At 39.0% G+C, this 27,720-nt stretch overlaps 1 protein-coding gene across 2 annotated transcripts; it reads right to left on the bottom strand.

The window, feature by feature from the left end:
* rxrba (retinoid x receptor, beta a) lies at positions 1–26,647 on the bottom strand. 2 transcript variants are annotated; one of them, XM_062436067.1, is made up of 13 exons: positions 26,594–26,647; positions 24,943–25,073; positions 21,955–22,190; positions 21,531–21,684; positions 21,236–21,415; positions 19,007–19,027; positions 16,051–16,211; positions 15,419–15,548; positions 13,899–14,031; positions 10,325–10,360; positions 7,632–7,723; positions 7,389–7,494; positions 1–6,517 (listed from the first exon to the last, which is right to left on the bottom strand). In XM_062436067.1, exons 2-13 carry the CDS (start codon positions 24,956–24,958, stop codon positions 6,370–6,372), a joined length of 1,413 nt encoding a protein of 470 aa, XP_062292051.1. In that variant the 5' UTR covers positions 24,959–25,073; positions 26,594–26,647; the 3' UTR covers positions 1–6,369. The 2 variants fall into 2 exon arrangements, with proteins under 2 accessions (XP_062292051.1, XP_062292052.1); XM_062436068.1 differs by lacking the exon at positions 19,007–19,027.
* Between the last annotated feature and the right edge of the window lie 1,073 nt (positions 26,648–27,720).

Below are 27,720 nucleotides of genomic sequence, written 5' to 3'. Positions count from 1 at the left end.
TACAGTATTAAAACCTTTACTCGGACATGATACAACAAACAGAAACAAGATTCAGAATTAATGACTGAAAAAATTATTCAGATTTTTTTTTTTTTTATATCTTCTTTCAATCCCCGAAGCACACAATAAGTCAATCAGCTCCACATGTACAATGGAGTAGGATACAAACGGGACAAAGAACAGACACAAGAAAAAAAAATTAAAGAAAAAAAAAGAATGAAGAAATTAAAAATAAGAGTGATAGATTCCATTCAGATTTTACAGTTCTTGTATTTGTTTAATACTTTGTAATAAACAAAAGATGAATAGCATAGTCAGAGACGAGGGAGACAGGAAACGAGATAAAGAAACAGTGTGAATTTTGTTTAGGTGAAGAGTAAACATTAAGGAAGATTCTAGGATCTACTGGGAAAAAAAAGTTTTTTTTTCTGTTTTTCTTCTTGATCGACAAATAAACACCTGATCAGAGTTCTTTAAGTCCCTGCCCTCCTTTTCCTCCCTCTTTCTCTCTAACCAACCCTTCACAATTCCTCCAACCTTTAAAACCAACAACAACAACCACCTCCAATGCAATAATAGTAAGTTGACGCCTCCCATCAAGTTCATTCAATGTATCTAGATCCTTTGCACTGCGTGTCTACAATTAGAACCACAGTTTCTCACTCTTAATCTATAACCGATTCTGAGGGTTTTGTTTTTTTATAGCTTGTCATATCCAGCTAGAGCCACACGTGATTCTGACACAGTAAACACACAAAAAGTTGCAGTTGGACCTGGATGCAGTAAACACCCAACCAAATGCAGCTCAAGAGGAGCAGGTCTAGGTGTAGGGCAAGGGCTAGGCTGGTCAAATCATTCCTTATTTGCATTTCACTCATATATGCATTTCCCTGTGTCTTGGAAACCAAAGTTTTCAGGCTGGGGAACCCTTAAAAAAAAAGAAACAAAAAAAAAAGCACCAATGCACAGCTTGAGCACCCAGAGGGGGCCACACACTGGTCTACTCATCTCTCCTAAGACCAGTTCTCCCCTCTTCACACGAGCTGTCATTCCAATCCCTATTAGGGCCCCTCTTTAGTATGCACTACACAGGGCAAGGTTAGCGCACACTCTTTAGTGCGCTGCACAATAATCACAACATATATGACAAAACAAGCACTGGGTACAGAGTGGCCCTGCATTTAAAACGGCCACATCCGCTAACAGCTTGGCAGTGATAAATAAACCAGTGAGGGTGGTGGTTTCAAGGCTGCATAGCACACACTGCGCCTCATTGATCATAATGGGATGGGCCTCGGCTCCAGGGGGCCTGTATTAATAGGTCAAAATGCCTCCCTGATATCTAATCTATACACGATGATCAATTCTTCAGTCACAGCCTGCGATCCATTACAAAAAAAAAAAAAAAAGCATATTTAATTAATGTCTTTATTTTCAAAAAGCGAGTAATTTCAAAAATGTAACAAAGACAGCGACAACAATACTGCTACACAGTCAAAAGGTCACAGCATGCGTCTGCCTTGAGTGCACACGGTTGCAACGACAAACATTTTTGTGGGCGTTGCGGTGCGATCCGGCGGTCTCCCACGGCGACCGCAGATCGTCGCTGCTCTGCCGTCAAGTAAAGTTAAGCAAAGAGGGACACACAGTACTGAATCCCTTCCTTACAGCTCTCCATATGTTTGATTCACGAAAAGCTTCACATCCTTTTCAAACAGTCCAAAGAATAATTGGCAAGTTTTTATGTTACATAAGTCCATTTCCAACGCAAAAAAGCCCAAGACGTTTTCAGCCAACGTGGGCGAGTGAATAAGTGTTTAAGTTTAAAAAAACAAAAACAAAAAGAAAAGCAGTGGAGACGGGGCAAAGTGAAGGAAGGGAGGAGGCTGGGTTGTGTTGATAAAGCATCAGGTCAACAAAGCCAGTTTTAAATCACCCCTCCAGCCTGGCTCCTAATTCCTCTGTGCATCTTTTTATTATTTTGCACCACAAAATCAATTAAACAGCGCTCAGCACGTCACAGCCGAAGCTACAGTATCTGCCAGTCAAAAGGCGGTAGCTGCAGACAGATTTCACACACACGTGTGTTAAAGTATAACACACGTGGCCACACTTACTTTATAACAAATGCTAAAAAAAAAAGAAAGAATGGAAAAAAAGAAGACACCCAACCACCAGCTCTTGCTAAAACAGGCAGGTTCGATCAGCAAAGCTTTGAGTAGCTTCACATACAGAACCTGCACTATCTGTATAGTCTTTTTTTGTTTGTCTGTATCTGCTAATCATCTTCAAATGACCTAAGCTCAAAGCAAAAATGTAAAGAAATACAAACATGGCATTGCCAAACTTAAAATGCATTGCTGTTATATGGAGGGATGGAAACTCTAAATAATTTCACTGCCAGTTATTATTATTAACTGATGTAACAGACTAAAAGCTAAAAAATGACAAATGCCAGAAACATAATGTGCATATTGCATGACGACTGCTTAACCACGTTACCACAATATGAATATACAAGTTGCATATGTTGCTTTTTGATGAATCGTCAACAAAAGATTGGCATTTGCTCAGACAATTGTGTTACGTTTGTGATATTCTTAACGTAGACAAGTTCGTCACTCGGCCCTTGAATGATTGTGTAATCATTCCCATCCCCGGCTTTAAACGTGATACTGTAGCAGCAAGCTGAAACATTCAACAGAGGAAGCTCCAAACATAAAAAAAAGAAAGAAAAATCCTGCAGATGAAGATGCTGAGACACCAACCAAACAGAAGGTAAGATTATTTACAAAAGCGCACATACTAAAGTCAGGCTACTCTCAAAATCTCATTTTGGGTTGCACTTTTAAAGGTTATCTTACCTCTTATCTAGAGATATGCTCCAACAACAAAAAGACTGAGAAAGTGTCTCAAAACCCGGTTGCCACAAAATCTTTTTTTCACTTAAGTCTCAAAACAGCTCGTTTTGGCTCATCTGAACAAATTCAATCCGCTAAAGCACTGAGACCGAACGGTAGCATATACAGTATAAGAATTCAAGCAGGTGTTGGTGCTTTTCACGCAAAGCATCAGCTGCACCTGGCTATTCCACGCTAACAAACACCAGAATGAGGCAGTAACGGTGTACGCGGGGCTGACTTTCTTCTGCATGTACGAAATGAATGGACATCTGGAGACTACTTTTTTTTTTGAGATGGCCGTACACATGCATGAGTGGAGAAAAAAATGAAACAACACCAAACTCTATGGTTAGACCAACCCATCGACGTGTTAAAAGAAGCACCTGTCTCACAGGTCATCTTTAACTGTCTGCCTCCATTGTCCACATCACATGGGGGGGGGGGGGGGGCCGAGGATCCTCTTTGAGTAGAAGTATTTGGACTATCTGCGGGGCAGGAAGCTCATTGCTCAAATGTGGTCAAAGTAGCGGGCGGGTGGGCCGACCCCCGAAATTCAACGGCTACTTTCAGTTTCCACGAGCCTTTCTAAAATACAAAAGACTCTAAGCTGTGTCTGGTAACGTACAGAGACTTATCCACCACAGCCAAAGTGTACAAGCACTTAGCTGGTGTTCATTTTCCATAGCTGGAGTCTGCAGTAAAGTTAGGGGTCATAAAGTAACACATAAAATAAAAAATCTACATGTTAAGCAGACCTGTGGTGGACAAATGGCTGTCTTGATTTGTCTTGTGTATTTGCATTGATGTAAATGTGCAAGTCTTAAACTAAAAAGACCACATCAGTTATTTAGCACCTGGTAGAGGACAACTGTACCTCTTCCCTGTAGAATGATACTGCAAAATGTACGTTACGAATTTTTGTATGAAATGCAGTGACTAATAATAAGGCTAAATATACTTCTGAACTTCAACACTCCTGTAAATACTTTACTAACAAATAGGCGATACAGTCTTAACGTGTACCCCAGTATTGCTCAACTTGGAGCATGTTGTAGACGGTTAGGGTTAGGGTCATTTCTCAATGCAATGCTCAGATTCAGTTGCCCACAATTTTTCAATCACAGTAAATGTCAAGTGCCATTGTCAATGAAATCCAGCCAATCAATTACCCAGAACATCAGGGAACATTGGCAGAAGTTGGTGCAAAAGCAGCAGTGAGGTGTGGTTTTGGCCCTGGGCTCAATAATAATAATTTCATGGTGACGTCAATACACGGAAGGCGAGTCTAATGTTGATTCGACAGCAAAAAAATAGAGCTTTTCAAATTTAGTTAGAGCCGCATATTTCACATTCACATGAGTGTGAAACAGGCCTTTGTTTCTGCATGACTCCTGTGTGATTTTTCTTTCTTTCTTCTTCTATTATTTACATCTACTGTACAAAAGTCGCAAGCGTTGAGCTGATACACACTGAATAAAGTTTTCAAAGCTGCAGGTAGTAAGTGTAGGATTTCCATTAAATAGAACTAATTCTTTTCATTATTGCGATACAGTAACATGGCACACAAAACGTCCTCTGCGAGTCAAACACTGGTGCTTTTGATTTAAGAATCGATATTCGCAGCTGATGATCCATCCATGAGCGATGGGTTAAAAAAAAAAAGTATCGCCAACTGACTACTTGGTGAAATGAGATGTTGCATTATTGCCACTGTAGAATCACTTCTAATCTTCATATTTATCATCTCTGCTGTTCTTTTTTTGTGTGTGTGTTGCACTAAAAATGTAGTTTTTGCACCTTGTTTTGAAAAAGAGGACAGAGTGCAGCATCTGGAATGCAAAGCAATGCCTCACAAAGTTACTGGTTCGTTCAGTAACTTGTACAAGGACACTTCCATAGCTGCGGCGAAGAAAGGTCAAAACTAGACTAATTTATTTACTCACAACACCGCTACAGGTTGGCCAGTGCTACACAGAAGATTATTCTCCTCTTCTGTGGCCAGCAGATTTTTGGAATAAAGAGCTACCTATCATAATCAGCTGGACTGTTGGAACAGGTTAACATACCTGCTGCCAGCCAAAATGTTCACGATTTGATTGGTGGCTAGTGTTAATTCCCAAACCTGGTTATCATCTGTACAGGAAGTAGCAAATTATTCTGCAAAGTCTAAATCAAATCATCTCATCTGATTTGAAATTGATGCAATAATGAGAAAACCCTACACATAGTACCTTAAAGGTCATCTTAGGTGTCTGAGAATAGATGGTCATTTTGAGAAAACAGGAACATTTACACAGTTACAACTCACAAAAAGTGCATAAATGACCACCAGGAAAGGGGGGATTTGGAGGAACGGGAGATAAAAGAGAAACAAATACTATTGTATCTTGCATTAAGCTGTACTTCCTGTGAGCCTCAAACTGTTCAAAATGCCAACCAACTGCCAAAGTAGAGAAAAGGATCAAATCAAATCAAAGCAAAAGGAAAAAAAAAAGAAAATTCAAGTCATTCTTCTTGTCTTACAAAGCCCACTGTGCGCATCAGGGTGGGAAGGACAAAGTCTGTCTTTTCAACAAAGTGCTCCCAGCCCCCTTTTCCTGGATTACAATGCCTCGGAAAAAGCTCTCATTTCATGAGTACAGTACTTCAAGATAGAAACTCAAACAAGTTTCAGCATGAATATTCAAAAAAAAGCATAAAATATTTTAAGGTGAACAAGATTGGATGAACTCATTGGGAGGGTGTGTCTGCCTGTCCGTTATAGGACACTTCCTGACCAATAAGAAGTCAATTTGTTTGATGGTGGACAGTTGATTGAAATGCTACACACCTGATTTTAAACTAAAACCATACATGGATAACTAAACGACTAATGATGGATACAATATACAGAGGTGCAGATAGCTGTGTAACCGAGTAAAAACAGGGGAAGTACACCAGATATGCAGAAGCAAAAACCCACTGTGAGATGAAGATGTGAAAACTGAAGGCTGACTTAAAATTAAGACATTAGCTGTAATTTTTGTGATAAAAAGGGGATATTTTCCTTGAGTCTTAACCCCTACGGGGGAAAACTGAGTATGGGATAAGAGGGTGCAAATGTGTTTGTGTGTATGTATTAGCATTCTGTTCATTCAGAGCCATATCCTGTGTGTAATAGTTATGTTGCATGTCGATTCATTTCTGCAAGTTAGGATCTGCATGTAACAGTGTGTGTTTGTGTGTGTGTGTGTGTGTGTGTGTGTGTGTGTGTGTGGGGAGAATTAGCCGGTGAAAGGGAACATGTGTGTGTGTGTAGGTCTACAGTATGTGTGTGTATAAGTGTAAGAGCTGGTACATTAAAACCAGCAGGTGCTGCAGTTTAAGTGAAGCCCAATGGCAAGAGCCAGCGACCCAACAGGGGGGCAGGCTGTAGGTAATCCTGGTGTGCATCGGATCCTGACCGGACTGAACCTGGCTGGCTCCTCTAGGTGAGCTGGTGAGGTGCCTCCAGCATCTCCATCAGGAAGGTGTCGATGGGCGTGTCACCGATCAGTTTAAAGAAGAACAGGTGCTCCAGGCACTTTAGACCAATGGAGCGCAGTGCTGGGAGCCGGAGGAGGAGCTTTGCAAACCTGGACGACACGGGAACGAATGAAGAGGAGACTAGTGTGAGAAATGTCCTGAGATCTATCAATTATATGAAGAATTCAGGAAAAATATGTGAAAATATAATGTATTAAATTGCCATATTTGCCTTTATAATCTGGGAGAAAGATTTAAGATCCTTAAGAAGACACAAACCAAATACAGACTGATACAGATGTTCACAATATTGCAGTTCATAACAAAATACACTGTGTTTATTGGCTGTGGATGGCATTTTAGTCTCATCTTTAAATTCAACTTCAAAGCACAAATCATACTGTACTGGAAACCTATTAGAGTGGAACAAATTGCAGTGAGTTGGAGGGAGGGGGGGGGGTGAAGACCCAAAATGTCACAAAATGCATGACGCTATCTAAGGATGTATCATTGTTGTGTAACAGCGCAGCCTAAAGCTTAATTCATGCTTTACGTGTCAACGCTCTCAACAGTCTCCTGACACCTTGTTTTGCATTTATTCCTTACCTTAAAAAAATAGGAAAACAAAAGAGACAATTAAAGCAATGTGATGACATAAACAGTCCTACTAGAACCAGAGACATCAGAGCTTTTACTCAAACATAAATTGAATGTATATGTAAGTGTGGATGAGTGCTACCATGGCAGTAATCAATCAATCAATCACACTGGGTGGCAGCAGCTCTTTGTTAAATGCTCACAGGAGAAACAACATCATGCATCACATCCAGCCTTTAACCAGCTGCTGTGTGATGCAGTGACATTTAAAGCTAAAATATGATGTAACTGTGTTGATGTGTCTCTGCATTACAGGCACCCAGACCTATCACATGCAGAGACCTCACCTCTTATAGGTGGGTGTGTCTGGGTGTTGTAACGTACCTGCCCTGCTGGTCGGGGTATTTCTGTTTGCAGTAAGTCTCGAGAGACGCGTACACCCTTTCTCTCAGGAGCTCCACCTCACTGGAGTTGGACAAACCCTTGGCATCTTTAGGTGAAGAAGACAACATTTACATTATCTGTTGCTATATATTTGACATTTTTTTAACTTTAATTTCCCCAGACATTAATTTGTTCACTGTCTTTCTGTGTCTGATATTTTCCAGATTCTGGCTGACTGTGTACCTGGGTTGAAGAGGATAATGGCTCGCAGGCAGCCCAGTTCTGTCTTATCCATTTGCATATCTCTCATCTTGCTCACAAGCTCTGTCAAAACCCTGCAGAGAGGAGAGAGGAGGAGAGAGGAGAAGAGAGGAGAAGCAAGGGGGAGTCACAGTTAAAAGATAGAAGGGCAACAACACATTAGAGAAGAGAGTAGAAGCAAAAAGGAAAGAAGAAAAAAAGAAAACGAGGGAGAGACCGAGGTAGCAGAGCAAGAAAAGCAACAAGAGAAAGAAAGGGAAGGAAGAAGAGAGTGAGAACAACAGAGAGGGACCACACTCCATAATCACACTGTCACAGACTTAATGTCCACACTAGTTAGAGCATGGCTGAACTGCTGCTTCTGCAAAAAAACAACAACAAAAAAACCGCTGGTCATAAAATGGCCCAGGTGGTAAACTGCTGCCACCAGATAGAGTTACGTTGTGGCTGTGACTGGTTCTGGTTTCACCTACTGACGATTTCAACGGTTGCTTCACTCCATTGTGTGTAAGATAATCAAAGAGGCTGGTAAACCTTTCAAATCTACCGAGGCTGGAGAGTAAAAAGGTTAGTTTCCTGTCTAGTTTTAAAGGTTTTTTCCACTAGGGTTGATTGAGGTCAATAGAATTTGCATATAATGACGGATGATATCCTCCTCTGTTCCACCGATGATGGTATCACCCATCAGCTCAACCCTATCTGCCACTATTTCATGTTGACCAGAGCTGCAACAATTATTCAAATCAATCGACACAATATTGAATCCCACACTATTTTGATGACAGATTACTTGTTTTAAATCATTGTTTATGCAAAAAAGAGAAGCCCTAACTCTGGTTCAACCATCTAAAATGAATATAATATAATGTGAATTAAAGATTTTCTTGTTTCTTCAGTCAACTGTGATAGTACACTGAATATCTTTGGATTGTTGACTGTTGTTGTCATTAACATCATCCACCATTTTCTGACAATGAACAGACCAAACAACTAATTGATCAACTAGGAAAATAATAAACAGATGAATTGACCATAACAATAATAATCGCAGCCCTAGTTTTGACCTCAAGAGACGACTATAAGGAGGCTTAAGCAAATGCCAGTCAGGATTCAGGAGCTAAAAACAGATTTTAATGCTCTAAGCCCAAACGCACAAACATTACAGCCATTAAACAGATGTTCTCACTCACAGAGAAGAATAAAGACACCAGAACATCACATTTAATTACTGCTAATGCCTTCTTTAATATATTTCAAGGACTCAAAACTGGCTTGTTTTAGAGTATGCAACAGGTTTAGTCATTTTAAAAGTACCACTGTATCGGCATTAACCTCTAAACAAGGAGATTTAACTTAGTGATGCACATATTCAAAAGAGGAAGAGACACCCGCACATTGTCTTCACTTGCTAAATGAAGATACTTGACAACATTTCGGGGACATTCGCCAGCGCACAAAGATTACTCAGATGCACAAGAGAGTGTTTGATGAACTTTGTGGTGAAAGAATGAAGAAAGAGCCAGAACAAAGACACCATGGTGAATTTGATTGTTTGAGTATTATTAACATTAAATGCCATTCATTCATTTGTAAACATGCTTCACAAATCTCAAAACCCAACTATCTAAGATGGGTTTCTCATTGTTATTCAAAGACAATGCATGTGGCCAGTAGAGATAAGAATTTAAAATGGATAAGTTATAAACAAATACCAAAGACTTATTTACTTATCTTACCAATATATCAACATAACAGGTCAATAAACTTTGGAGTTATCATGCTGCATTAGATGTAATATGAGATATAAAAGGATTACCATCAAAAACTCTCTTCTAACTCTCTACTACCCATTTCAGCAAATACATTTCATACCATCATTATCAGCAAATTCAGAAAACTGTTTACACGAGAATGTCACTTTAGATTTAAGAGACCTCGTCTGGGCCGCTCCTAGTCCTACATGCTACTCCTACGTTGCTTCTGATGAGGTCAGATTTTAATGACACTGACCGAGCCTACAATACACTACACTACCAAATCCATGTATCAATGCAAACCCAACACAAAGGATAAAAGTTACATTCAGATTTGGTTGAGAAAGTGGAAGAAAATTAGTCATTTTACACACTTAAGAGTGTATTTAAAAATGGGCACCACCCATCACAGAGGCATCATTAAAGAGAGAACTTCAAAAACTGACCCTGAAAATAGTGTCCTGCATTGGAGATATACATTATTTAGAGTTATATCCAACCATTAACACTTTAACAGAAAGCTAGCTGCACAAAGTAAGCCCACACATTTTGGCAGGGCTCCACAAGGATTCGGATTGGCAACAAGACGCATCATGAATGGGTGCAAGATGAAAAGTACTTTAGCACTCAAAGCCACAATCAAAACATGGGGGCTGGATTCAAAATCAAAACGCGGCACTGCCATTTGTCATCATCATCATCATCATCATCATCATCATCATCATCATCATCATCATCGAAACCACGCCGCCACAGTTTGCTGAGTGATTCTCGGCAGGTGTTGTTTGAGACCCGGCTGGCTTCGGCAAAGCTGCAGAAAAGCCTCAACGCATCAACTTTTAAGCTCAGTGATTGTTTTGATGTTGACTCAAGAGGAGGGGTTCAAGAAAAAGTGTTTGTGTAGTGGCAAGTGGTAATTACCTGTCAAATATGGCCCCAACCTCGGCATTGTGCGCCCTGTGTATTCAATCACAATGTGTTATTACAATGTTATTACACAGTTACATTGTTATTACAGTATTCTGGCTGTTTTTGAGCCCTTCAGCTGCACAGGTTAGAAGTTCCTACACATGATTGATGTTGAAAATCTGCGGTGATACAAACTAGTTTCTGATATATTAAAAACTCTTTTTTTTAAAAACACTATACATGGGCTCAAGCTTTATTTTATCCTGCTCCAATACTCAAATATGCAACTCTGAGAAACAACTGATCAGTTTTAAACCACCTGAAACTGTAATCTAATGTATAAATTCACATGTATCAACATAAGCAGAAAGGAGGTTATGATAAATCCTATGAGCCAAATGCATTAACAGCAGAAACCCATTAGTACACATAAAACTGTTCATACTTGGGAAAAAGCAATTAACCCTTAAACCTTCAACAGGTGTTACCGGCTATAATGTTGTTAATGCAGCTTAAAACTACAAGTGACTCCAACAAAGATGATCAAATAAAGAAACTTAAGCAGGTTTCACTGAGCTGTAGTTGTTTCACAGGAAAACTCTGAAGTGCAAAACACACACCAAAAAAACATTAAAGAAAAATCAATTAACAACATAAAATAACATGTTCATAAAAAAGTCAACAAAACAGAAAATAAACATTTCAGAAAACACATTTCACAGAGTAGAAAATAAAAGGTCTGTCTTTCTGAAGAAGATGTGGACGACAGACCTTTTGTCACAGCAGACATTTAGACATGTCAAGAAATGCACAGGTACAATTAACCTTTAATAATGCCCTCCCGGGTCAAATTGACCCCGTCTGTTCTGACAGTTCCTTCTTTCCTCCCTTCCTCCCTTCCTCCCTCCCTCCTTCTTACCTTCCCTCCTTCCTTTCCTTCCGTCTGTCCTTTCTCCCTTCTTTCCTTCCGTCTGTCCTTCCTACCTCCTTCCTCCCTTCCTTCTTTCCTCTGTCCTTCTTTCATTCCTTCCTCCCTTCCTTTCTCCCTCCCTCCCACCCTTCTTTCCTCAGTCCTTCCTTCCTTCCTTCCCTTGTTTCTTTCCTTCTTCCTTCCTTCCTGTCCTTCCTTCCTGTCCTTCCTCCCTTGTTTCCTTTCCTCCCTTCCTTCCTTCATCCCATCCTTCCTTCCTTCTGTCCTGTCCTTCTTTCCTTTCCTCCCTTCCTTCTTCCTCCTTTCCTTCCTCCCTTATTTCTCCTGTCCTCCTTTCCTTCCTTATTCCTCCCTTCCTTCCTTCTTCCTCCTTTCCTTCCTTCCTTCCTTCCTCCCTTATTCCTCCCTTCCTTCCTTGTCCCTCCTTTCCTTCCTTCCTTCTTCCTCCCTTCCTTCCTTGACTCGAGGACAACAGGAGGGTTAATAACATTAACGACAGCTGATTCCCACTAAGTTTTTCCAAATTCATGACACTGTTTTAGTGCATTAAGTATGGACTGAGCTATTATTAATGTTACCACTTCCACCTTTGTTTTTCCTGCAATGACAAGTTAAAAACGTCTGCTGTGAAAAAGGTCCACAGGTCAAGGTGTGCTGCTTAGAAAAAATAGTAGGAACACACCCTTTCCTGAAATGTGGTTGTATTCTCTGCTTTGCTCAGTTGTTTTCGTGGAGGTTGTTGTGTTTTGCACTTCACAGCCACCGTAATAAGAAATCTACTTCAACCAAGGTGTTAAAGAAATTATTACATATTAGGATTTTCAGTATTGACACCCTCTCTGCTAAAGTACAATCCAGTAGCTTCAAACAGATACCAAGCTGAAACAGAAGCCTGCCGCTAGAAGAGAGCGTAAATATCAGAGAGAAAACATTGAGCCGTTTGCCATGAGCCCAGTTAGCTTGCTTTAATTAAAAACCTGACTGGATTTTATAGGTGGAATTATTCCTTTATAACAATGTAATTACTGTGTAATTAACAGTGAATCAACACGCTGTGATGTGGTTGGGATTTTATGTAAAATTCATTAAGATTTGCAATATTATCTGTATGGTTTGACTTCAGGCAGGTGATAATGTCTCACTCAAATCACTGAAAATATATTAAAACGTGCTGATGTAAGATACTGATTGGTATAATATATATAATAAAACATCCCATTATGACATGAAACAGCATTTATTACAGCATAATAATTCAATAATATATATATATATTCTGAAACAATAATACGTAATGTAATAATTTGAGTTATTACATTTTTAGTTAATAGAGAAAAACACATAATCCTACATTTGATGTAATTACTGACGGTTGATGCAAAAATGCAGAAGGCTGCAGAGGCCATGGTTGTAATTTCTGTTTTGTTTTCCTGTGATCATGGATTAGATTTAAAAAAAAAAAAATGCATTAAACTATGATGTTATAGTAATGTATAGCCAGCAGATAACATATATTAACTGACACACCTGCAATAAACTATAACTTATTCCTATAGGAAGTGATAATGTGTCTGTGGTCACTAATCAATACAATACAGTAGCCTAAAGAGAATAAAGTCGTCACACCTTCTATTTATAGAGAATTATCAGAATCTTGTGCATTTTTATCCTTTTGACTGGATTATATAAAAAAAATTAAATTATATTATGATCACAAGAAAACAAAGCTCTTTATGTTGACATGAAATCACAAAGTATTTATTATGTGGTCACTAAACCTCATACCGATGACGTCTCCAGACCTCTGTGCAATAATGGGATGTAAAACATTACATTAACTTACTTATCATAATTTTATAAGGAGCATTTCTATCCTATTTTACACGTTAGTAGTCTACATTAGCCAGCCATTATTACATTATCAAAATGCTGCAATATGTGCTATGCGGCTGAGTATGTGTGCGCGTTTGTGTGTGCACATGCTTGTCTATTAGTCACCAGCCTCCCCGGCATGCGCTGTCACCCTACAGGCAAGTACTAAAGAAGCAAAAAGTCTCTCAGCCAATCACAGCCAACGCAGAACACAGCAGCTGCAGCCAACCAGCGATGAAGACACAGAACGCTAACATCTTACCTCAAATCCTAATAATCCAGCTAAAACCTGAACCATGTGCGTGTTTAGATTACACAAAAAAAATAAAAATGCAATGTGTGTAAAACCGTCACACACACACACACAAAAAGGAAATGCTTGTGGATGAATAAAGGCAAGAGTTCTTTCTTTCGTCATCTACTTTTTAGCGCTGATGTGGATTTACCAGGTGAATTCAAGTTGTGTAGTTTATGTAGCTTTTCAGTGTCGGTTTATTTCAGACTAAGAGTAGGTGGTTCTGATACTGTGTTGAAGCGCATCTATTCCCAGCAGGGATCCTACGCAGTTTGAATTTCAAAGTAGAAAAATGTGTCTCTGAACAATCATCTTAATCATAAACTGCTAAAACTCTCCAGTGAGTGCTGTGTTTTGTTGTATTTTAAATGGTGGCATCTCCTCCCAGATGGGTTATCCACCCAAACTTTAAAAGAAGGGGGAAATAATCACTAGAGTGTGGTGATGCCTGTCAACTTGTCCATCTACTGTATGAACCTGTGTGTTACCTGTCAAAGATGGCTCCAACACCCGCACTGTGAGCACTGTTCCTGTGGACGTGCAGGCCGGTGGCCAGTAAGATCCCATCCTTCACCGAGATGGAGCGATGGGAGAACGACGCAATCAGGAGTTCATTCCAACCTGTAGAAGAGTCGGGTGTCTCAATATTTTCTAGTGAATCAAAATGCATAAATATTCTACTATTACCAGGCGGGGAGTTCCGGTCCTCTGAAATGATGCCAATGAGGAAGTAACTTAAAACTGCATTCTATCAAAAGGCCACCAGGGGGCGACCGTTTTGGTGTCAAAAGGACTTCCGTCTCTACACAAGTCAATGGAGAATTCACCAACTTCTCACTTGATTTCTAACCTCAGTAAACGTTTTCAAAATGTGTTTATGGTCTCAATCGCTAGTTTAAAGCCTTCTTCAATGCAGTATGATGTTCATTTGGGACATTTTGGCCTCCCTGATTTTATATTTGACGATAAAGCAGGGTATGCATTAGGGCGTGGCTACGTCGTGATTGACAGGTTGATTGGTTGACAGGTTCAGGAGGGCGTCTCTTGCTCCTCCTGATGCCCATATAAGTAGAATCCGTGTTTTTATTTTACCCGGCATGCACCTGAAATTTTCAAGATGGCGCTGCTCAGATCCGATACTATTGGCTTCCAAGCAGCAGTCCACAAACCAATGGGTGACGTCACAGATGTTACGTCCATTTTATATACAGTCTATGGCTATTACACTGCTTTAGTTTAGTTCTTTTAGTTGTTTTCATACCTGGTAGGACTTAATGTTCCTGGTCTCATTTAACATCTACTGTCATTCATTTGTAATTGTAAAATTGGTAAGCATGGAACTGTAAAAAAAAACATCTTTATAATGTTAAACGTTTTTTTTCGACAGTGTGTCACAGAGGTGATGATTAAAGTCACAGTACGTGGTTTTGTATTGAATTGCAATATATTGATGTTGCTGCTAATGTTTCATCCACCAGTGAGTACATACATGAGGGAGACCATTAACTTAACGTGATGGCCCAAATTCAATAAAATGTAAAAGCATGGAACGTGGTAGTTGTAGTGAAAGTGTTTTTTGTAGGTTAAAATCCCATTCAATATATATATATATGGATTTCACACGCTGTACTGGGAGAAGTGTAATGGTGCTATGGTAGAGTATGATGGATTAACACAAACCCAGGGAAAGGGTATTCTCTTTAGTATTAGACTCTCAGCTTGTAGTCTAAGTTAAAGTAGGAACTGTCACGTAGGAACACATTGAAATATATCCAGAGATGCACATGAAACCATTTACACTATAGCTGGTGATATAAACAATACATAAACTCTGCCAGCAATAGAAACATTTGAAACTTTGATGCACTGATGATAAGTTTAAGTGCTTTAAATATTTAACTTTTCAGGCTATGAATAGACTACAAAGGCATTTTTAGGATAAGAAAATCACAAGTAATTATAGTCAGATTTTCTGCCATATTGCCCCCGACCCCTAATCTCTATTTACCTGCACGTAGCAAGATGACCTGGTCATCCAGCGGCAGCTCAGAGAAGTGAGGGATCCTCTTGGCCCACTCCACCAGGGTGAAGAGCTGCTTATCTGCTGCCTGACAGATGTTTGTGACTGGATCGTTGGGCTGGAGAGAGAAGATTTAGAGGATTTAAGTTATTATTTCATCAGATAGCTTGACTAAAGGACATCATCAACTATTTTTTTATCATCAAATAATCATTTTGAGTCTTTTTTCTCTTAATTCAGCTTCTCAAATGTGAATATATTCTAGTTTATTTAGTCTTAGGAAGATAATTAATAAATTTTGGTTATGGACTAGTTGAGTAAGGTCTCGAAAAAGAAAAAAGACAATCATTTTGAGCTTTGGGAAACAGTGTTCACCTTTTTTTCAGTCATTTTTAGACGATTAATCGAGAAAAATAATCAACAGTTTAATCGATAATAAAAATAATTGTTAGTTGCAGCACTAACCAAACATATAAGCTCATTATACAGTGTATTTGAATCAACTCAAGAAATCTATAAACTAGCATTCATCTCATTTACTCAAATTCTGCATATAAAATGCTACTTAAAGGCCTTTTTTCTTTTGTTTGTACTTCATTTCCACCATCCACCCGACTCACAGAGCTGCCGCCTGAACTTCCATCTGCGTGCAGCTCTGTCTTCTGCTCTACGGCCATCTCAGCCTCCAAAATCTTGTCCACCGGCATCTCCTCGTTCACCACGCTGGTCGACTCCACTTCACCCTCCCGCTCCTTGTTCCTCTGCCGCTCCTCTTGAACAGCTGCAGGGAAGGGGTTGGGGGGTAGGGGGGGGGGGGGGGGGGGGGGGGAGGGGTTATTGGGGTGGACAGAGAAGGGCACAGGAGAAAAAATAATGAAGGACAAGAAAGAGTAGAAAGAGCACAAAGGAGAAAATGTGGGTGAGGAGGAGAGGGGGGTGAATAGAGGTGAATGTGGAAGAACATAGAAGCAGGAAAGGTGTAAGGGAATGGAGGAGCAGAGTGGTTTGAGCAGAGGACAGGGGGACAAAATAAAGACAACAAGAACGCAGCAAAAACAGGACAATGAAAAGCAGTGAAGTGTTGAAATTGCAACGAGGGTGAGCGGGAAGGATTAATCAACAAAACCAAAGAGTGGAGGAAAAGTATGAGAGAGGAGGTACAGTTGGGGGTGAGCAAAAAAGAAAATGTGCGGTGATGACAGTGAGAAATGAGAAATATAGATTGGCAATCCAAAAAAAAAGAATGGGGAAAGATGAAAGAGTTAATGTGAAAAAAGAAACAGTGGGAAAGAAGAGACATACATATGTGCGATTCATGATCAATTCAAAGTCTTTCACACTGTCTTTCACACACACGCTACCAAGGCAGAATATGTGACAAACAGGACATCAGGTATTTTTGTTAACTAACTGTTTTGATATCCAATTAAATACAACAGAACTTTGCCCAGGTTTCACTGCCAGGAAATCAAGTTTCCAGCAGATATTTGTGATTATAACGTTTCTCTTAATCTCTTACTCAGTGAAGGAAACTGGGTTTTTCATTTTCATGACATTTAAGGAACGAGGTTGCTGCCAAAAAACAGTCAGTAACCAGGTTATATAAGTGAGTGTAAACACAATGAATGCGACTCCACGCAATCGCACTGCATTTTCTATTTTTTACAGCGTTCTAGATGAGCTGCCATGAGTCGTTTATTGACCCACATCAGATGAACTGAAGACATTTTTATTAACAGACCTCCAATTTCAGGGGACAAAAGGCAATCGGACAAATTAAATACATGTAATTAAAATCTCCATATGTAATATTTTTGTACATATATTTTCAATCAAGAACTATTCAGCCCTGAAAACAACGTTTGTACATCTAATGATTACGCTTCATTTTTTGGTCATTTAATGAACAGCGACAAACAGAATTAAAAAAAAAAATTAAAATCTCATTTTTTTGGTGTGATTTGAAAGAAGTCTAACAATTGCTTTAAACAAATCTCATCAAGGAAAAGCATTTTGTTTTATTGTAATACAGACAGAGCGCAACATGTCGTACTCTGAAAAACACGCCAACTGGAGGGGAAAACACTGGATATATATTATTATATATTATATTAGATTTCTTATATTACATTTCAGCAGGATTATTTTATCACTATGTCTTCCAGAGAGCTAAAGGTAATTTATAGCATATGCTGAAACCTGTTAACATAACACTGTATATGCTAATGTGCAAATTGTCGCTTTTCTCGTTACACTTGAAACACTTTTAGTATTTTTTCTTTATTCATACGTTTTCGTTGTATGTCTCACCATAGGAGGGCCATCCGACGAGCCATTATGAGTACCATTGGCTCGTCCTGCACATTTCTCTTTTGTTGGTAACTGTTCTCTTCTCCTCATCTAAATTCTTTTTTTTCTTTCATGTGCGATCAATTAAATTAAAATAAATGAAGATGCAATACATGAATGCAAGGGCTGACATCATGTCTACAGTAGAGATAGTGCAACACGCTGGCATGACACTTATATGTTATGATATGGCAACAACAGTTTCTAAACATCCGTCACAAACATGCGATCATTTCCCACTCAGGCTCAGTTTACAGTTAGCTTTTCAGTTTCAGCTGAATGCAGGTTAGCGATTCTGTGATTTAAACATCTACTACGAGCACAGCATACATTTCAATTAAATGTCTGTTCTGTTTTTCCCCTCATGTGTTCTCTGAGGGTTAGATGTGTCATTTTTATGGAGGTTTTTGAACTGCAGGGTGTCAATGCAGCTCAGCTCGGATCTGTCTTTCCTTTTATCCACTTTTGTCTTCTTAAAGGTTGAGCTCTTTGGTTCAGCAGCTTATAAAAACTTCTATCTGGGTTCTTAACCCTGCTGGTGGAGCATCCAACCACACAGCAGATTTTAGGTATTCTTCTGTAGTTTGCCAGCTAACAGAACTGACATGAAAACACCGTTACTCAATACAAAGTCAATGGGGAGCGATGAATTGTTTCCCCGCTCCAGAGTGGGTGGGAATTAATTGCGCTCTGTCTCTATAATGAATCCATTATTGATCATTAATGTGTCTGGGTATCGATTAAAGAAGTTGCTTGACATTCTGGTAGGTTCACTTACTGTAAAGCGAGGCCGAGATTTGAAACACTCTTGATTTTAAATTGCTCGATATCACCGTAAATCTACACTGATCGCTGGGTCTGTATTTGATAAAGGTCCGACTGAGGCCATGAATTTTTAAGAAGTGGGTTTGTGATGGGAGGCTGTCCAAAACTGCACTAACTGAGCACCTGGGTAAGTATACAGTATGGTAGGATGGTGATAAAAAAGGAGTGTGCATACTCAGCAAACTTTCCCTGGATCCATAAAGATAAAAAACATGGGGAACTAATTCAAAACTGGCATTGGTCCACCTCTGAGCACTGGCAAGAAACTATGGAAAACATTTCAGACTAGCTCCTTCTCACTGATACACAATGTATTATCTCTTTGTTTTTGTTTTTTTCTTTTGCTCCTTGCTCACTCATACAGACACAGACACACAACCCCTCCCTCCCTCTTCTCCTTACATCTGTCGTTCATCTTGGCCACTACAGAAGGAGGGAGAAGGGGGGAGAGAGAGAACGAGAGGAAACAAAAAAAAGAGGAAGAGAGGGGGAAAGGGGGTTAGTGTTTACAAGGCTTACCCACCCCCGTCTCCCTCTCTATCACTCTGTACTCGTTCTGTCTATCCCCGTACTGCAGAGATATCATAAAACCTCTCTTGCGTGAAAAGAGCGCACATCAAAAATATGATTCTGACTGATTCATTTCCTGCTATTCATATAAGATCTTATTTAAGCTTTCTGGGTAAAGTTGAGGTCAGACGGAGGATTTACAGGCTGCCTCAGCAACTGATTTGATGGAGCTTCCACAGATGGAGGCTCCATCAAATGCTCCTTCCCTACAACTAAATCTGCATTAACCCATTACTGTGTGTCTACAGCAATCGTTACAGGAACAACTGTTGTCACACGTCTCAGAAACTAATCGCACACAAACTGAATTAGGAACAAACCACAACAAATTTAGTGCAGTTCAATTCTGATGAACTCAATCCTAATCTAATCTGGGCAAAGCACAGTACCTTGTACGTAGTTAGCCCTTACTTAAACTGCTCAACTCAAAGAGATTTAGCACCAGATAATCTCACACTGATTGGCTTAAATTGGATCTCACGTGATTTTCAGCGTTAAGACACTTGTATGAAGCGGGGAACAGTTTTAGTCCTAATTTGTAAATGTGTCGTCTGTTGTCTAAAGCAGTCATGACTGGAGGGAGCGATAGTTGGCTGAGTTTTCAAGTTCCATTTCAATCACGGCAGGTAAACAATGTTATAGTCTAATAGCAGGCGGTTTATGTCTGGCTCCTAAACACAAATAGCTGGTAGAAACTAAACGGTTACATGATACTTTTAGACTATAACTAGACAAAAAAATCGCCAGGTTGCATCATTATACAGTGTCCATTATATGTACAGGACTTTTTCATAGTTTTTTATTTTAAAACAGTGGATTTAATATAGATTTTTGATACCAATCAACAGCAAAAAGAAAAATGCTAGTGATCTCTGCTTAGATACTACACAATGAGGCATAACATGAATTTCGGGATACAGACGGCCCCAAATGATTCCCTAGTTATGTCCTCCAATTTAAGGCAAATTAAGGCTACCATTTCTCAAAAGACCTTTAATGACCAATAATGATGTGTCCCATACTGATATGTGGACTTTGAAGGAGGCAGCCCATGAGCAGAGAATGTATTTATAGTAGTGTAACCAACATGTGAAGTCTGTTAAACATTTTAAAACTGTGTCTAAAAAGGGAGCTTCAGTGTGCAGACTTTCTCTTCTGTACTTAGTTTCTCTTTAGTCCAGCACTTGGATCAAGGATGTTTTCTCGGATGTGCATGTCTACTAAACACTTTTTGATAGTTATCTTTTCTAATAGCACTTTAATAAATATAAATAAAGGTTTCTTTATTAGTAGTGACAGTCTCGCAGGACAAATATACCATTGACAATCAACATCAACCTTCTTCAATGTGTCCTGAGTATAAACCTAAACATTTTTGAAATTTTAATGATTTGAAAATATATTTTTTTATCCTTACTACTGTGTGAAAACAGATCTGGAGTGTGTGATACCAAATAAAGACAGTGATGCTGCTCAAATGAATCAAACACTTGCCTGAAAACACTCAGCTTCTGTTATTAATAAATAACCTTTTTCAGCCTGTTTATAGTTGAGCTTAAAGGTTAATTATTGACTGGAAATAGTTGTTTAACAAATTACTCCACTAACTGGAAGTTTTCTTTAGCTCTCACAGCTTTCATTTAGGGAAAACATAAAGAAGAGCTGAGTCATGGGCAACTGGACCTGTGTTAGACTCTCATCCAAAATACTTCTTAAGGTCTGAACCTTTTGGAAGAGAGGTGAAACGTCTTAAAGAATCCAAGTTCCCCTTGACTCTGCTCCTCTGGATATGTCATGACCTGGATTGGATGACAAAGAAGCTTAACAGACATTAAGGGATGAAGTTTGCACAGTCGAGGCACGTCCATGACGACTGACCAAACTCTATCTGCTGATTGAGGCCACAAGAACTATGTGGTCATTACTTTAAAATTCCTACGTTTTTCAAATAATTCATCATTGTCTAAATGCACCACTCATTGTTATGAATGGTTGATGACCACAGGGAGTTGAAAATCAGTGATTTTCTGAGGGGTTGGACGAGATTACGTGGTTGCTCACCTTCTCTCTTCATGCCCATGGCCAGGCACTTCTGGTAGCGGCAGTACTGGCAGCGGTTCCTCTGTCTCTTATCCACCATACAGTCTTTACTGTCCCGACAGGTGTAGGTCAGGTCTTTACGCACTGTCCGTTTGAAGAAACCTTTACATCCCTCGCAGCTGTAGACACCATAGTGCTTACCTGGATGGTGAGTGCAACACAAAGACACAAATAAAAGGGTATGCCAATTTGTGTGTCACGGTAAAACTTTTAATCTGTTTTAACTGTATAGCTGAAAAATAGGAGGTGTTGTCACCAGAAGATCTGTCTCCGCAGATTGCACAAAGGCGTTTCTGGGAAAGCATCGGCCCTGGGCTGTGGGGCGACATCTGCTTCAAGCCCAATGGAGGTTTCACATCATCTGAACTGCTCACTGCATGGAGCCCTGACATGGATACTGTTGAGTTGATCTGAAAGAAAGAGCAGGAAGTTAACACAATGACTTTAAGAAGGGGTTTTTAACATGCATTTCATCATTATTCTTGTAAACGGATGTAGGAATCTGACGCAAATTGTACACTTTAAATCCTACAGTGGCTTAAATCCTACAGTGGCTTAAAAAACATGTAATTACAAAGCAGAATGTAATCTGTGAAAGAGCAGGAAAACAATGCTATGGAGGGGAACACACAGTACGTTCAGAAATATCCCTGAAATGAAATGAAGCATTCCTCTCTTACCTGCGGACTGCTAATGGGGCCGTAGCCTACTGACGGTGTGCCGGGTAGGCAGGGTGAGCCCAGCGAAGAGCTGATGACGGAGAAAGGGGAACCGATGCTACTGATGGGGCTGTTCACCCCGGCGGAGGTGATGGGAGGCAGGGAGGTCATGGAAGCTGCAGCTGAGGGAACCAGTGGGGGGGAGCGCTGGCCAGACGGAGGGGAGGACACAGACGAACTGTCTGGGCTGCGGGAATCTGATGAGACAACCCGAATGAGAAGATACATGAATGAAAATCAGGTGGTGCAAAAAAGCCTAATGCTATTAAGAGAGGTGATACAAGTTATTTGGAAATAAGAGCATATTATGTTTAATTCTGTTGTCAATTTGCAAAAAGTGCAAAAACTGTTAGGCCCCAATCAGACAGAGTGGTTTTAGCAGCCTCAAACGCCCCGAGTTAAAAAACCTCAACTCAGAGCAGGAAAGTGTCCGACATCATTTGCATGATGACAAGTGGAGATAATTGGGACAAAGTAGTCGTGGCTGTTGCAGCATACCTGAAGCTGTATGACTTTACCGACCATAGTTACCATGATCTGAAAAGAATACGAAGCAGCCCTGGAGTCAGTTTACGCCACAGCAGAATAACTGTTAGGCTACGGACAGGCGATTCGGTGGTTGCCTTACAAAAAACCAAAAAGAAGCATCTGGGTCTTAAAGCTCCCGCCTATTTGTTTTATTCTTTCAACCATGGTTTTATAATCATGACAAACTACCATGGCAGTAATGCTGCTAGTTTAATGGGGTCTATACCCTGTGGAATAACCCAAAAAATAAAGTGCAGGTTTGATAACATGCTGGTTTTTTTCACGTCTTAGATCAACAACGGCATATTAGTTATTAATAACTCAACTGATGTGCTGTCTTGATACCAACATCTAATCAGTTAAATAATCATCTAAATACATCAGTTAAATGTTACAGTTCATTACAAAGCTGATTTAAATTAGCTTTTTCATCATCCTCGAGTTTGGGGCCAAATTAAATAACATGAGTAAAACTTACACAGCAGAGTAGTTATTCTCTACATTTGTCAGTAATTATCGTCTTTTTGACACACAGTACCTGAGGGGAAGTTTACTTAAGATGTGCATTGACTGTGACTGTGTTGTGCATTCAGAAGGGAACAAATCAATCCAAATTTTCCAGAAGTATTTTTAGACTTTATGATCTCAATCCAGAAGAATTTTACTGTTCAGTTCAATGAAAAATTAAATAACATTTTTATTTTTGTTCCCAAGTGCTGGAAACTTACAAGACATGAGACTAATTTCACCAATCCTCCACCACACTTCAATTTCTTTATATTTTTATGACACTGGTTGCTTTATTTATTTATTTATTTGACACTTTCTTCTGCAGCTGCTGCATGTTCAATGCTTCAGGCTGTGTACTTGTTTGTTGTCTGATCCCATCAACTTTTCTTGCCTTCAACACAGGAAAAACAAAAATCATAGGCCCACACAAGTCCTCTACTGTGGCTCGTGGGGACCGGGCCTCGCACTATCATGTAAATACACCAACTCCACAAAGGATCATGCTTTCAATTATTAAATACACGTCTTGTCTCATTCAATTATCCAGAGTCTATATGTCTATATTTATTTTTCTCACATGTCTGCATATAATTCTGATACTGTAACAACTGCACCTCTGTCACATATTTTTACGAGCAATTTGACGTCAAACTGCACAGTGTGTACCTGAACACGTATGGCATCAACACTGGCATAGATTATCATTTCTTAATACAGTAGGAATAAAAGCAGCATTATTTAAAGAGACATCATTATAACTGTCATATTAAGTACACAGTGACATTGATAAGATATTGTATTTTAAATTAAGTACATACTTGACTGATTTTAATTAGTTTTGGAACAACAGACATTTACACCTATAGACACATAGGTTGCTTCATTTCAATTAAGCCCATTTATCTTAATGGAAATCTGGTGGGATGAGCAATTTGGACAATTGAACTCTCTGCAAGACATGCAACTATAAGTAAACTCAATCAATCAATCAATCAATCATCAGTGTTTACTTTTATGTCAACACAGCTGACAGGAATTTGCATCAGTGCAGCTTTTAGAAACAGACTAAACACACACACATTAAGTAGATAATGTAGATAATACAAGGAAAGCAAACACAGTTAGCACATACATAACATATATTCAAACATAGATAAGATTATAATTATGTACAAAGTGTCATCTTAAGGAAAAAAGCCCTGAAGAGCTTTGTGCTGCTACCGACCTACTTTTAAGGTGCTTGTGTGTCAGAGTTCATTTAAACACACTTATATGATCATTTAAGAAAATCCTGGACAAGTCTTTGCTTCACCATGAACTCTATCTTCCACAGGCCTGATTTTAACAGCACAGATAAAGACAAATGTCCAAGTAAGATCTCTAAATCTGTTGCAAATATATCAACATTAACATTAACACGGCACATCTCAAGTGCAGTGTTTACTAAACATTCATATTTCTTTTAGCATTGCATGTAACTTAGGGGGAAACAATTAGGTCAGGAGGTCAAAACACACACATTAAGTAGATATAAAGGTAATACAAGAAAAGCAAAAACAGTGAGCACATATATAACATATATTCAAACATACATAAGATTATAATTTTGTGCATAGTGTTATCTTGAGGAAAAGAGCTTTGTGCTGCTACCTACCTACTTTTAAGGTGCTTGTGTGTCAGAGTTTATATAAACACACTTATTTGATAGTCTTTGCTTCACCATGAACTCTATCTTCCACAGGCCTGATTTTTTACAGCACACATGAAGACAAATGTGCAAGTAAGATCTCTAAATCTGTTGCTAATATCAACATTAACATTAACAGGTGCAGTGTTTACTAAACTTTCTTTTTTTTTGCATTGCATGTAACTTAGGGTGGAAAAAAAATGAAAAATGAGGCATGTTCTCACCTCTACTGTCTCCCATGATGGTGGCTGGCAGCTACACACCGGCGTGCTTCACTCTCAATCAGCCTGATATCAAACTCTAGACCGCGGACTGAGGCCCGGGCCGGAGTTGTTTTGGGAAACCAAAAAAGGGTCTGAAATATTCCAACACAAGGAAGATATTGCTTTTAGCACAAAAAATACACATTTAATCACATAAAAGCAGCATGCCAGAGTTCACATGTATACCAGCTGTCTGTTTGCTGGTCAATAGAAATATTTAATGCATTTTTTTTGCAACAGCAGATTAAAAAAAGGAGTTTGCAAAGCAGCCTGATACAGTTAACAAGGGAAATATACTGGGTTATGCAACAAATAACACAGATTTTACAGATAAGTAGGCTATAATAGTGATAGATTAGATTAAAGCAGTGAATAAAACATCCTACTGCAAATAAAACACACATTTAAATCACATAAAAGCAGCACCACCGAGTCCTTCACATGCATACCAGCTGCATGTTTGCTTGTCAATAGTAATATTTATGTATTTGATGCATTGTTTTTGGCAGCAGCAGATTAAAAAAGAGGAGTTTGCAAAGCAGCTGATACAGTTAACAGGAGGAAATATACTCGGTTATGCAACAAATAACACACATTAAACAGATGAGTATGCTATGATAGTGACAGCTTAGGTTAAAGAGGTGAATAACACATCCTATTGCAAATAAAATACACATTTAATCACGTAAAAGCAGCACCACAGAGCCCCTCGCGTGTATACCAGCTGTCTATTTGCTTGTCAATAGAAATATTTGATGCATTTTTTTTTTTGGCAGCAGCAGATTAAAAAAATGAGTTTGCAAAGCAGCCTGATACAGTTAACAGGAGGAAATATACTCAGTTATGCAACGAATAACACACATTAAACAGATAAATATGCTATGATAGTGACAGCTTAGGTTAAAGAGGTGAATAAAACATCCAATAGCAAATAAAATACAGATTAAAGCAGCACCACAGAGCCCCTCGCGTGTATACCAGCTGTCTATTCGCTTGTCAATAGAAATATTTGTGTTTTTTTATGCATTTTTTTGCAGCAGCAGATTAAAAAAAAGGAGTTTGCAAAGCAGCCTGATACAGTTAACAGGAGGAAATATACTCGGTTATGTATCAAATAACACACATTAACCAGATAAGTAGGCTATAATAGTGATATATTCGGTTAAGGGAGGGAATAAAACGTCATATTGCAAAAAGAGAGATGACAACAAACCACAGCTGCTTAATGCTAAATGCTAACTAGCCATTAGCTGTGACATAGCTCTTAAACTCCTCTACCAATAAAAGCAACACATAACAACACTAAATACACACCGGTATACAAACACATTACCCCCATGCGATATCTAATACATGCATACACTTTCTCTCTATATATTATCTCTCTGTCTGGTTAAAAAAAAAAAAAACAAGCTAAAGCTAAGATTAGCCACCTAAGCTAAGAAGCTAAGTAGCATGAATGCATCTGCAGGAAAAGCGACAGAAGAGAAAAGAGGAGTAAAACCATTAAAGCTGATGGTTCATCCACCTCTTTCTCACTATCCCCCACTCATGCACTAGCTACACGGTTTAAATATGTCTATAATTATGCGAATAAATACGGATTACTGACGTTTTAGCAGCCCAGCTTCTTCGCATGAAAAGATGTGGCGACTGTAGGCCCGACTGTGTGTGTGTGTGTGTGTGTGAGTGTGTGTGTGTGTGTGTCTCCCCCCCACTTTGCCTCGTAGTCAACCCTCCCTCCCTCCCTCCCTCCCCTGCAAGGATGAAAACACATGATGATGGTGGAAGAGGATTTGGCTTAGTGCTCTCTATGCTTTACAGTTACACATATGGTTGGTCAAGTATCAGCACACACACACACTGCAGCTGGGTGTGTGCGGGGTTAAAGGGGTGAAGGGTCGCGTGGTGGTCATCATGTCACTGAGAGAGAGAAAGAGGGAGACACATCCAGTGCAAGAGAGGTCAGGAGGTCAAGATAAGTTCAGCTGCAGTGTGTCAGATGCTCAAAAGGTTACCGACACTGAGACTTATTGACACCTGAGTCTGCTGAGAAGGAAAACAAACCAATTATATTCAGGGTTACTTTGGAAATGTGATTATTATTATATTATTTTTTATTATTATGTTTTACTTTAACCCTTACAGACTGTTCAGGGTCACATTCGACCCATTTATACACTGTAAAAACACTGTATACACATTTCCTTTAGCTACACTTTTCCTAATGTGACCCACAGTTTACAAAAATGGAAATAAAATGCATCTTTTTTTATTTTTATTTTTGTGCAGCTGATTTTTTATATATGAAAATGTACATAAAATTAAAATGAAAAAATCAGCATTCGAACATGTTACTGTATTCATCATATTCTATAAAACAGTGATCGTGAATGTCTTCTCTCCATAAGATTAATCAAATAGAAGGATTAATCAATGTATTAATGACTGACAGTGAATTGGTGTAGAGACTAATTAATGAGTCAGAATATGAACAGTATGTGAGGGTTAATCTCACCTCTGGTATATTACCACTCAATACCAATATTACCTTTGTAAATATAATGTCACGATTATTTTTATTACATATATTTTACTATTATTGTTTTTATTGTTTTTGTACTTATTATTTATTGTACTTTATTATTTTCTTATTGCTGCTCTTATATTCTATTTTTACTGTCCACTTGCTGCTCTAACAATGCACATTTCCCCATTGTGAGACTAATAGAGGAATAT

This window comes from Scomber scombrus, chromosome 16 (assembly GCF_963691925.1).
Source record: "Scomber scombrus chromosome 16, fScoSco1.1, whole genome shotgun sequence".
Lineage (NCBI taxonomy): Eukaryota > Metazoa > Chordata > Actinopteri > Scombriformes > Scombridae > Scomber > Scomber scombrus.
Note: the sequence above shows the minus strand (reverse complement) of the source record. Positions and strands in the feature narration are given on the sequence as shown.

Excerpts from the sequence above, each read along its gene's own strand:
- rxrba (XM_062436067.1), bottom strand. Across the intron at positions 21,685-21,954 it reads GCCCCATTAGCAGTCCGCAG|ATCAACTCAACAGTATCCAT; the intron begins GTAAGAGAGGAA and ends TCTTTCTTTCAG. Across the intron at positions 7,724-10,324 it reads GTTGGGGCCATATTTGACAG|GGTTTTGACAGAGCTTGTGA; the intron begins GTAATTACCACT and ends TCCTCTCTGCAG.